A 12138-nucleotide genomic window follows, 5' to 3' on the forward strand; every position below is an offset into this window, starting at 1 on the left:
AACACAGTCATGAAAAAAAAACAATTGATGCAAATAAATGTAATATTTGGTTTTACATTGCTTTAATTTATTTTGATAATTTCTCCTGAATTTTTAAATCAGAATTAAAGCAATAGATGCTGAATCTAGTAGTGCTATACAGTTGATAAGCCAAATTCAATAAGGCTCATACGCTTTAAAATTCAAACTGTCTAAAAGCACTATTCATCTCTCTTTTGCACTGGATAGTGCTCTTTTACACCAGTTTTCAGTTTCATGTATTTCTGTTTTCACTGTGCTGGCTTTATTTTTGCACAGCTCTCCTTAACTCAGAGTGACCTGGCGCACATAGGTTCAATGAAGGTGGAAGGCATCATTCATCCAACCTCTGCTGAAATTGACCTTAAAGAGGATATAGGTGAGTAAGAATGTTATCTTGCATGCTTGTACTCATCATATAAAATGTCAGGGTCAGTTTTTAACTACTGTTTAAGGCATAGATGCAGGAGAAGATATTTCTTTTGGTATTTAACAGGGTACTGCATGATCTTAAAAGCAAAATGTTTTCATTATCACAAGTCAATTACATAATCAATTTTCAAGGTAAATTATAGCCCTGTCTTCATGATTTTGCAGGGGGTATTACTATGCCTATGATTAAGTGTATATTTACACGAAACGCGTCAGGTGTATTGTTTTTAAATGGAGTAATAAAAATCGAGTTTTAAGCAAGCCGCTGTGTCCGGTGCATTTGGAGCCCTTTTGCATATGCATGGGGGTATTACTACAAATCTTCACCAGCATTGGATCCGTTTATAAAATAGTCTAATAATGATAAATACATTTTTCAAATCATCTTTATATTTATGATCTTATCTGTCAGATTCAGTAACTGCACTCGCAACGGCAGAATCCCTTAACATGGATTCGGGGGTTCGGCTGAACCCCAAAAACTTGGTTCGGTGCATTCCTTATGTATGTATGTATGTATATATGCGTGTGTATGTTTTATATATACACCTTTGGAGTTGTTGACCTTGATCAACTGTTGTCTTCTTTTAACCCAAATTAACTATGTAACTGAAACTGATAAACATTCTTAGACTTTCCATACCCAGCAATGTATTTTATATTCAGCAAAGCTCTAGCCTGGCTAAATTTTATTTGAACTATTCACTTTTAAAATGGTCCAAACCATGATGTCCATCTCTGGTTTACCATTTACATTTAATTGGCAAGGATTTGTCTAATAACACTTTAGCTTAACCTATTCTCTTGCTATTTTTTTTGTTTGCCACAGGGAATGCCTTGGAAAAAGCTGGAGGAAAAGAGTTTCTAGAGGCTGTAAAAGAGCTCCGCAAATCCCATGGGCCCCTAGAACTGACTGGAGGTAGTTATGCTTTGACCATTTGGCAAATCACTCAAAATACAGATGCTTTGTTAATGGATACTGATGATTTTTACAAAGTGAAATCGATTATCTCCGTTATCTGTGTGCAAACTATTTAACTCAAACAGAGTACCTGTAATATAATGTGTTTTTATGTGTAACATCTCCCTAAAACTGTATTGTGCATACTGGTCCTAGCTGGTAGCATGGACTGGCCACACATTTGAAAGTAAATCATTGTGTGCTGTATGCTCCTAGATCTGGTGCAAACTATATGCCTTTATTATATTAGGTCAGTAGACTATTTAACACCAGGGCTCTATGTAGAGAGTTTAACTGAAACCATGGAATATTTAGTCCACCTATTTTAATTCACCTCTTAGTATGATTTCCCTGCCGCATCCTCCTGTTCCTTACTGTTTAGTTACAGAGCACTTTTGGCAGGGCACATTTGTACACACTTGATTATATACAGGACACAACAGAGCCCCCTACTTAACAGGTCCTATAGGGCAGGCAATTAGTACAGAACCCTTCTGCACCCTGCACCCAACAGCATCCCCTGTTACATTTTAGGCAGTATAGAGGACATGCCCTCCCCAGACTATGCCTAATAAATAGTGCTGCCGAACACAGCCAGTGTTGTATTCATCAGAGAGGCACTTCTACTTCAGTTTGTGATGACGTGTAAAAGAGACCTGTATTTTGCAAAATGTAACCAATTGTAATCCTAACAAGTGACCTGTCCAAAAATCTTATCTACTTTTACCTATTTTATTACATTATTGCATATTCTTTGTGATTTACTCAATGATCACTTGACAGGAAGAAGGTTTTAACTGTAAAAAGAAAAAGTGTGGGAGTAAAAGACAGAGCTCCGTCTATTCAAAGACTGACCTAATGTAGCAAGTGTGTGTGTTTTCTTTAAAACCTATTTAATGAAAATATTTTTTAATATTGTAGGTAATATTATAATGTATTCACAGCCGTGTCTTAAACCTGGGTTGTTTTATTTGAAAAGCATCTATAGCAAGCTAGCATGTTTAGTGGTACGGTATAATAACAATCAAGGATGCACCAACGTTTTTTTCAGCAGATTCTCATTCGACTGAATACAAGTTCTTGACCAAACCTATTCTAAACCCTTAAAATTATGTTACTGTAGGTGCAAGATTTTCCCTCCTTTCTTATGCTAATTTACAAAATAGAGTTCAGAATCAGTTCAGAATTTGGCTAAATTCTTCAGGAAAGATTCAGTATTTAGCCCACAAAAATCTAATTGGTTTAGATGGTAATCTCTGCTCTGAGATCTCTATAACCTTATAATTACATTTTAACTTGTTACAAGCAAATAGCAGAATTCCTCTGCTATTATATATCATTTCCATTTATTACATTTTAACTTGTTACAAGCAAATTGCAGTATTTTTACAGATATTTATGTTTAAACTTTTATTCCCTACCCTTATTTTTCCAAACCACTTCTGGTTTTGAGTGGTATAATTCATCTAGGGCCTGTATCTCTTGTATATCTTTAATGCACTGTGTAAAATTTTAATGTTTGTTACTGTTCTTTAGCTGCCCTTAGCCAAGCCAACGGGTTAGCCGCCAAGTTTGTCATCCACTGCCACATCCCACAGTGGGGTTCAGACAAGTGTGAAGAACAGCTGGAAAAGACTATTAAGAACTGTTTATCTGTGGCAGAGGATAAGAAGCTTAAATCTGTGGCATTTCCTTCTTTCCCTAGTGGCCGGTATGTTGTTTTCAATCTAGCTAAATCAGCTGTAGTATTGTGTCTACTAGCAGTCGGTCAGCCAGATTAAAATATTTCTGTCTGTTTCAGAGCCCTTGTTGATTCTTCATCACCTGGGTGATATAATCTCTTGGGCACATCCTATTTTTTTCTAAATATAAACACAGTTCCCAACAGAGACTATGGCCAGACACATGTGGGGCTCCTTTATTAACACTGAAGAAATTAGCACCTAGGAAGTACCCATATATAAAGGGAACAAATATAATATATATATATAATACATATTTACAATATTCTATTCTATTAACAGTGACATAGAGATGTAAGAGACCTTGCTTGTTACAATCAAATGGAAAATTCATAGACTGAAATGTGTTCCACTAAATTATTGTATATACAATATCATTGCCTTCAGCCTTTTATTTAATGTAGACACCTACATCTTATCTATCCTAAGCTGACATATTTTAAGTGAGCAAGTAAAAAATATTGCTGAATGAATTATACCTAAGTAATGACAGTTTCGGCATGCAATATTTAGCTAATGAAATTATGTCGGCTGGTAGAGCATTAGGATGCTATGCATCAGACATTGCGGCACTCATTTTAAATACTTGATAAGTTGGAATTGCTGGATACCCAAGTATTTTCAAACTCTAATGTAGAAGTCATCAGATGTTCCCTGTATTTAAATAAAAGGAATGCTTCATACATATTTCATAGCACTGTTTAGTGTATACCTTTATACCAAAGTAACACATTTTCTTTTTTTATTGTGAAACCATACAGAAATGGCTTCCCGAAACAGACTGCGGCTCAAGTTATCTTGCGTGCTATCTCCAGCCACTTTTCAGCTTCCAGCTCTTCCACTGTGAAGAACATTTACTTCCTGTTATTCGACAGCGAAAGCATTGGCATCTATGTGCAAGAAATGGCTAAGCTAGACACAAAATAGAAGGTGAAATTTCTACAGCAGCTTTGCAGACCCAGGGTGGTTATGAACCAGTAACAAAAAGGATTTGAAGACATAGATCTGGTGTTTTCTTGTAATGAGTATGGAGGTGTGAACCTTGCTTGAAGTTTTGTGGTTTGAGGACAACTTTTGATTTTCATTTCCAGTGGGTGGAGGAGGGCAGAGGAGGTATGTGGGTTTGATGATCCTCATTGTGAATTCCTCCTCTTTCTTTAATAAGCCAGCACCCCTTTACATTTTTATAGAACCCAAACAAAGGAAATATATCCCTTGTCGTCACCAACCGTTTTTCTTCAAGGATGTTGTTCCCGTAGTTTTCTCTTTTCTTTTCTTGTTATTTTAGCCTTAGTGTTAAAAAAAGTTGAAAAATCTTGTTTTAGATTTGTAGTATTGGATTTTTTCAAGAAAAAAAAGACCATGACATTATTTAAAAAAAGTTAAGTCAAGTTCTTACATTTTGTGTCTTTTTGTCTAATTCACTGGGTAAATGTTGTAGTTATTTCCTTAATTTGTCCTAAAGTACAAGTACATCAATAGAGACGCAAAAAACGTTGAAATGTTCTGTTCCCAAACATGCCAGTCACGTTTCTTTTTTCCGCTCGGTACATAATAAAATTTGTTTCTGATTGGTCTACAGTTCACCATTCATCCTTCAGAGTACTTTGATGCACAATTTAAACAGCAGACATGTTTTATGTTATCACATCTTTGTAATGTGAATCCTAAAGCTAGCTCTGGATTTCTGTATTCTCTAGCTTTACTGAAGAATATTTAGTCCATTATATATTACATTCCTTTTTCTCCATCTCTTTCCCTGGTTATGTTTTCCTATTTTCTGGATAGGAAATAGAATACATTTTCTTGTACTAACATGGTTTATTTGCAATTGAACTCAAGGAAAACAAGTGATACCAACAAGGCATATTCTGCTTCTCTATTGTTGGAAATGCTGTTTCGATAAGAGGTCTTTTTCTTACGCACCCACCAAGTTCATCTATCCCGTAACGGTAGCTGGCATATATATACGCAGCTTCCATGTTTGGGTGGCTATACAGTGCATTTTAGACACACACACTGCTCTGGGATTTGGTAGGCAAAAGGCACACTTTTAAGCAAGTCAATTTCAGACCAGAGCTAAGCAGAATATGTTTTTTCAATAAAATGTCATTATTCATTTAATGCACATTATGTGCTTTTCTGTTTTAGGTTTAAGCTGTAAAAGGTGCCAACTTTAATATTAGTATTTTTTGCTTTTAAGGGATGTTGTCACCCCTTTTTAACCCCCCCCTTTACTTTTATATGCACAATAAATTAGTTCTGTGCAGATTTCTGTGCAAGCTTTCATAAAGTTATATATTTTAAAACATTTGTGTTTTGGTGGTTTTCTCTTAGTAGAGAATCTTTCTGATTTTAACAGTTAAGCTTTAGAGACCACACTGTTGTGCTGATGTGATATCAGATAGGATCTGTGACACCAATAGCAGAATGGTTTGTTATAAGTGTGTATAGAATGACAGCCGTTAGGGCAGGGGGACACTAAGGGGACCATCTGCTGTCCTCAGTGGAGAAAAGAGGATACACTATCATCCACTCTTTCTTGTAGCCCCATTGACAGTCATGAAAATGCAAACTTTTGTGTTTCCATGTCAATACCGCTACTGTATATCTCCACCCAGGCCAATGCCGTGCATGTCAATTGGCTACAGGAAAGAGTGGATAGCAGCAGATCTGCTTACCTCTGCCTGCATACAGAATAGCTAAGGCAAGCAGATGATCCCCTCAGTGTGCCCCTGCCCTAAAGATTCACAGGGCTGCTGGTTTTGCACAGAAAGGAAGAAGATATACCCACAAAAGTAACAGGAAATTCACTACACTAATGGAGTGGCAAAGTTAGCGGATATTTGTTGACACGTAATATAAAATTTTTTTCTTAAGCCTTCTCACTACTACACATTGCACAATATTTTCAGGGGTATGGGATCTATTATCCATATACCCATTATCCCTCTAAGGCCATCTCTCACAGACTCCATTTTAAACAAATGATTTAAATCTTTAAAGTTGGTTTCCTGTAATAATAAAACACTACCTTGCACTTGATCCAAACTAAGATATAATTAATCCCTATTGGGGGCAAAACAATCCTATTGGGTTTATTTAATGTCTAAATTATTTTTTAGTAGACTTAAAATATGGAAATCCATATGAATGAAAGATCCCTTATCTGGAAATCCCCAAGTCACAATCATTTTGGATTATAGGTCCCATACCTATATACAAAGGTTAGATTTTTATGGCAGTATCTCTTTAAGATGCAATTAGTATTGCTAATGCCACTGCAGTATTATAAAGAATTTTGATGGGATGTAAATACTGTACAAATTCTTAGCAGTAATGTTGGTATCCTGAAAGGACTATACAATTCCAGAAATAACCAGGTATGAAACCATCAAGGGGTTCTGGATGCTGTTTTAGTTCACCGGTTATACATATTTACCGAGACCTGTAAAGGTAAACTGAACCAATGCCAGATATTCATGTACAAATACATTAAAGGCAAGTGAGCAAAGAAGGCAAATCAGGTATCAAAGTAATACCCTGACAAACTATAGCCGAATGTGAAAATACTTATAACCTGGCTTTCAGTCCACACTATACAGATTATAGACTGGCAGATTTAAGCTGCTGATTCGGCCCCTTTAGACCATGTCAGCAGCTTATCTGTCTGTGTATGGGGCCCTTGAATGGACCTGTCTGACCATAATCTGGGTGAAAATCATCCAGATATCAGATGGGCATTTTTAAAAATCTCGTCGGCTTCTTGATGCTGTCCTTGCCCAAATGACATGCATTTCCAATGGCCAAATGATTGAATCAGCCTGAGGTTGCCAGCCTTAAGGTAGGTATAACAGGGAAAGAGACCTCGCCAAACATGCTTATTGACTTATCCTGTTCTGGGAACCGTGAAATTACCACCAAGAGTGACGAAAACTCCAGAGATTGGTTGCTATTGGTTACTGGCCATGGGCAAATCTGCCCAGGGTTGATAAATGAGCCCCAGACAATTTTTTCTTTATTTAAAAACAGAAGATATTAAAGGAGAAGGAGAGCTACTGAGGCATTTTATTGCCAATGGATCAGTCACAATGGTGTAAGCTAGAATGCTGTATTTATTCTCCTTTATTCAAGCCCTATATGTTTGTTTAAGGTAGCAGCAGCCATTTTAGCTTGGTATGATCATCCTAGAGTGATGCAGTCTCGAGTTTTCAGGGAAACTGTAATCTTCAGAAAGTAGCGGTTAGCTGGGTAATAGCGTGCGATAATATCACCTGCTATAAAATAACTCATAAACATATATATAATATCGCTTCAAATATGGCATCGCACGAAAACAACAACAATAATCGCTTCTTAAGTCAGACAAGTGGTCTTTTTGTGAATCGATTGTTAATTGAAAAAATATAAGTTATATTTTTAAAGCATGCTAAAAATAACACTCACTTTTTTGCCCTTTTATGAATCAGCTTAGCATGTTATAGAATATTCCATTCTTAGCAACTTTGCAATTGGTCTTCATTGTTTATTTTTCATAGTTTTTGCATTATTTGCCTTTTTTTCTGACTTTTTCCAGCTTTTAAATGGGGCAACCAAATAGCTTCTAAAATACCAATCTGGAGAGCTGCTGAAAAAAACGCTAAATAACTGAAAACCCATAAAAAATGAAGACCAATTGCAAATTGTCTTAGAATACCTTTTAGTATAACATACTACAACATACTAAAAGTTAATTTAAAGGTTAACTACCCCTTTAAAACTATAGGCTTATACGTGGCATAAAAGAGGATTTATAGACGCGGTTATCTAATAATTGATTTAGTCAGTCCAGAACACATTCCCAGTGGTACCTATTGACAGACCTATTATGGTGAAATTTTAGGAACAGAGAGTTGCATTGACTATGATACAATTTTTCTGTTTCCTTCTGGAAATGAATTGGTTGCACAGAGGTAGACTCAGTTGGGTCAGGCATCATGCTACAGAGTTAATAACACATCACGCTGGATGTAAGCTGCACAGATGGCCAAAGGATTGACAAATTGCATCATGCTATTGGCCTTCAGTATCAGCCCAATATCAGCCACAAGGTTACCATATTAGGCAAAAATCCCCACATTTGGTGACCTTGCCAAAACGAATGATAAGTTAAGGTGTATGTCCACCTTTAGTAATACTCTCTATTCCCATTTGTGGCCATACACGGGCAGATTTCAGCTGCCAAATCGAGTCCTTTAGACCATTTCGCCAGCTTATCTGCCCTTGTATGGGCACCCCCAACAGGCCTACCTGATCGTCAGCGGGACCAAAATTGGCCTGATCTCGATCGGGCAAGTTTAATTTTCCTTAGGCTCAAGAACCATATAAGATTGCTGATGCAGTCCTCAGTACAAAGGCTCATGTGCCTGCCATTTTAATTTGATCATTTGGCCCTAGGTGGGCACTTTGGGAAATACTCATTTGGCCACCTTTAGACCCAGAGGTAATGCTAAGAACAATGTAGAGCTTGTTACTATCATTAACCGTTTTAGTGCCACAGAATGTAAACTCTATGTTCTGTGATAACCACAGTACCTCTGATCGTACGTTCTACTGCACTTCCGGGTCTTGGAGCGGAGAAGCAGCTTTTAAAGCTGCTTCTTCACTCCCCGCTCATTCCCCAGCCAACAGGCAATGAGCAGAGGCAGGGATCGAGTGGGCCCTTAGGCACGATTGCCCAGGGGTCCCTAAGCAACAGCATGCACATGCAAAGTACCCAATAGCACATACTACTAAAAAAATATTTTTTTTCATGAAAATGGTTTATTTAGATGAAGCAGATGAGCTGGGGGTATAGTTTATCTTTAAGAGGTAACAACATGGTCTAGGCCGGGCTTCATTTGGCACTGTGCATTTGTGCATTCTTACATCTTCAGAAAGGATTTTTGACCAGTTGTCTATTTCAGTGCTGTCCAACTGGCGGCCCACGACCCCCCTCTGTGAGACCCCCCACCTGTCTGGCTGCTTTGATGGCTTACTCTTTAACTCACCCCCTGCAGTGTTCACACCTCAGGGTTTAGACTGTAATCACCCACATTGTTCCCCTGTTCACACCTCAGACAGACTGTAGGAGCAGTAGAAACCCAAAAATAAACCCTGCACACTACAAAAAGAACATATACTGAGGTGGTACTGCAATTAAAAAGTTTTTTAATATATAGTTATTGTGCAGACTGTAGGAGCAGTGCCAGCATTGTGTCACTGTAGGCTGCCTGTGTGTGCCATACAGCATAGGGCAAGCAGAGTATGGCGCACATAGCCAGGGTAGGGCAGGCAGAGTATGCCATACACACAGGCAGCATAGGGCAGGCAGAGTATGGCGCACACAGGCAGGGTAGGGCAGGCAGAGTATGGCGCACACAGGCAGGGTAGGGCAGGCAGAGTATGGCACACACAGGCAGGGTAGGGCAGGCAGAATATGCCATACACACAGGCAGCATAGGGCAGAGTATGGTACACACAGGCAGGGTAGGGCAGGCAGAGTATGGCACATACAGGCCAAGTATGGCACAAACCAGCCAAGAATGGCCCAGTCAAAGTATGGCACACACAGGCAGGGTAGGGAAGGCAGAGTATGGCACACACAGGCAGAGTATGGCACACATAGGCAGGGTAGGGAAGGCAGAGTATGGCACACACAGGCAGGGTAGGGAAGGCAGAGTATGGCAAGTTTTTGCTGTACTACAACAATTAATATGGGTATGGTCATGTGATAAGATGGGTGTGGTTTCAAAAAGGGGAGTGGTCAAAACTGGCTTCCATTATCGGCCCTCCATCACGTAGGTCGGAAAAATTCCGGCTCTCGGTACCACAGAAGTTGGACAGCACTGGTCTATTTTATGGTGTTAAAGCTGCAAAGTAGACCTTAGCCCAGCAAAGTAAATGACTGGTTTCTGCCAAAGGCCAAAGTGTATACATTTTGTTAATATTCCCTTTTGTTCTGCCTTTGTGATGTATGTGGTTTTATATGCAAACTGAAAAAATCTTTCACTAGTATTTAAGAAAGCGTCTGGGCTGACATTTGGTTAGTCTGATTCTTTAAACTGGAGAAGAGGCACTTAAGGGGATATATGATGACTATGTATAAATATACAAGGGAACCATACAATAAACTCTTTATTCACTAGTAGATCCTTCCAGCAGACACAAGGAATCCACTGAGATTAGAAGAAAGGAGCATCTTTGCTATAGACTTTGCCTTTATACCCTACTAATAACATTGTCATCATATATGGTCAGAGACACACAAACACGCAGAGAGACACACACACAGAAATATACACATAACACAATTAGTACTTCAGCAAAAATACACAGGAGCACTCACCGGTAGATATCCCTCTGGCGTGCAACATATGCGAACCACTCTGGATAGTCATTACAATTAGAATATCAATCCATAGCACGGAGCACCAGCCAGTAAGGTTAAAAGTAAATACAATACATATAACACATACAAACACAAGCGCAGTCACCACCCCACACACAGACACACAATAACAAAGACACACACAGAAATGCACACATACAGACACCCACACATGAACACAGACACACATATGTACACAGAGACACACAGACAGACACACACAAAAACCCAAACACACACACAAATACAGAGCCATGCAAGTACTGACACATTGACAAAAGCAGACACGAAAACACACAGACAGAAACAGACACTAACAAACAGATACACAGGGACATGGACACACAAACACACAGTCATACACAAAAACAGAAATGTACACAGATACAAATGAACAGACGCGGCGGGGCGATTTGCGCGAAATCGCGCCGCCGCGTCTGCCATCCCGCCGGCGACTTACATGTTCGCCGGTGGGATGGCAGGGGTAGGCAACTCGGGGAGATTAGTCGCCCGCGAACAGGGAGTTTTATCGCGGGCGACTAATCTCCCCCGTGTGCCAGAGCAATTAAGCCTCTTGGTAGACCCTCCATTCCTCCTCAGTCCATCCCTCAGATTGCAGATGCCCGAGGCTCAATGGAATGGAACAGAGTGCAGCACTCAGCTCATGTATTGACATAGTTTCTTCCCTGCACCACAGTTCAACCAGTGGTGCCTTACTTTCCATCTAAAACATGGCTTCATAGACAGGAGCACCCTTGGGCTCAATAGGCCCTGCGTTCCTTTATACTTTACCATTTAGACCCCAGAAGACGGGGTATGCAGGCTGCCTGTGGTTCAAAAGATCAGAATGCAGCATTCAACTTGCGGCGTAAAGGTGCTCATTTGTATGCCTCCATATTCCCTTCTGTTTCCCACCCTCCCTTGATTAAATATGGCGCATTGATCGTGGGAGCAAATTGGATTGCTGTTAAGGAGACAGTAAAGCATTTTTTCCTGTAGTCAGTCTGATGCTGTACAGCCCCCCCCCCCCCGCGTGCCCCGCCCCACCCCCGGCACTTTAGTCCCTGTATACAACACAACACACACCAGTACTCCTGTGGGTATGGCTGCTCCACCAAGCATTCTCACACTGGGCTAATGACCTTTAATAACCCTTCCCTAAAAGGGAAGTAAAAACACAAGACTCTGACTGTATTTCAGTGCATAGGGATATTGTCCATATTTTAAAATACCCCCAGGTGTATTCCATTTCAGTCTACCTTTAGCATGGTATGCACTGTCCCTCTGCACACTGCATAGTACAGCAATTTATTTATATAAACTATGGTAAGGTTTATAAAGCAAATACACAGTTTGTACCAGAGCAGCCACAGTATATTTTATTTGATTGTGTATAGACTCTCATTTGTTGTTACTGATCGTTTAAGGTCACAGATTCTGCTAATTTAGAGTCCTTTTCACAGACGATGCACCTTTGTAACAAACAGAATCGCACTAGCACTGCAGGGCAGCTTTATACGCTGAGTTTCACAAAATACATGATGAGCATTTCAGCATAATAAAATAAAAATGGTTGC

At 39.4% G+C, this 12138-nt stretch overlaps 1 protein-coding gene across 1 annotated transcript in view; it reads left to right on the forward strand.

The window, feature by feature from the left end:
• The window catches only part of macroh2a2 (macroH2A.2 histone), a 49956-nt gene extending 45219 nt beyond the window's left edge, over positions 1-4737 (forward strand). The window contains exons 6-9 of the mRNA NM_001006924.1: positions 298-397; positions 1280-1369; positions 2948-3122; positions 3915-4737. Of these exons, the coding sequence (NP_001006925.1) occupies positions 298-397; positions 1280-1369; positions 2948-3122; positions 3915-4080 (531 nt within the window). The 3' untranslated portion in view covers positions 4081-4737. The remainder of the gene's footprint in view (positions 1-297; positions 398-1279; positions 1370-2947; positions 3123-3914) is intronic.
• Positions 4738-12138: the final 7401 nt, after the last annotated feature.

The sequence above is a fragment of the Xenopus tropicalis genome, chromosome 7 (assembly GCF_000004195.4).
Source record: "Xenopus tropicalis strain Nigerian chromosome 7, UCB_Xtro_10.0, whole genome shotgun sequence".
NCBI classification, from domain to species: domain Eukaryota; kingdom Metazoa; phylum Chordata; class Amphibia; order Anura; family Pipidae; genus Xenopus; species Xenopus tropicalis.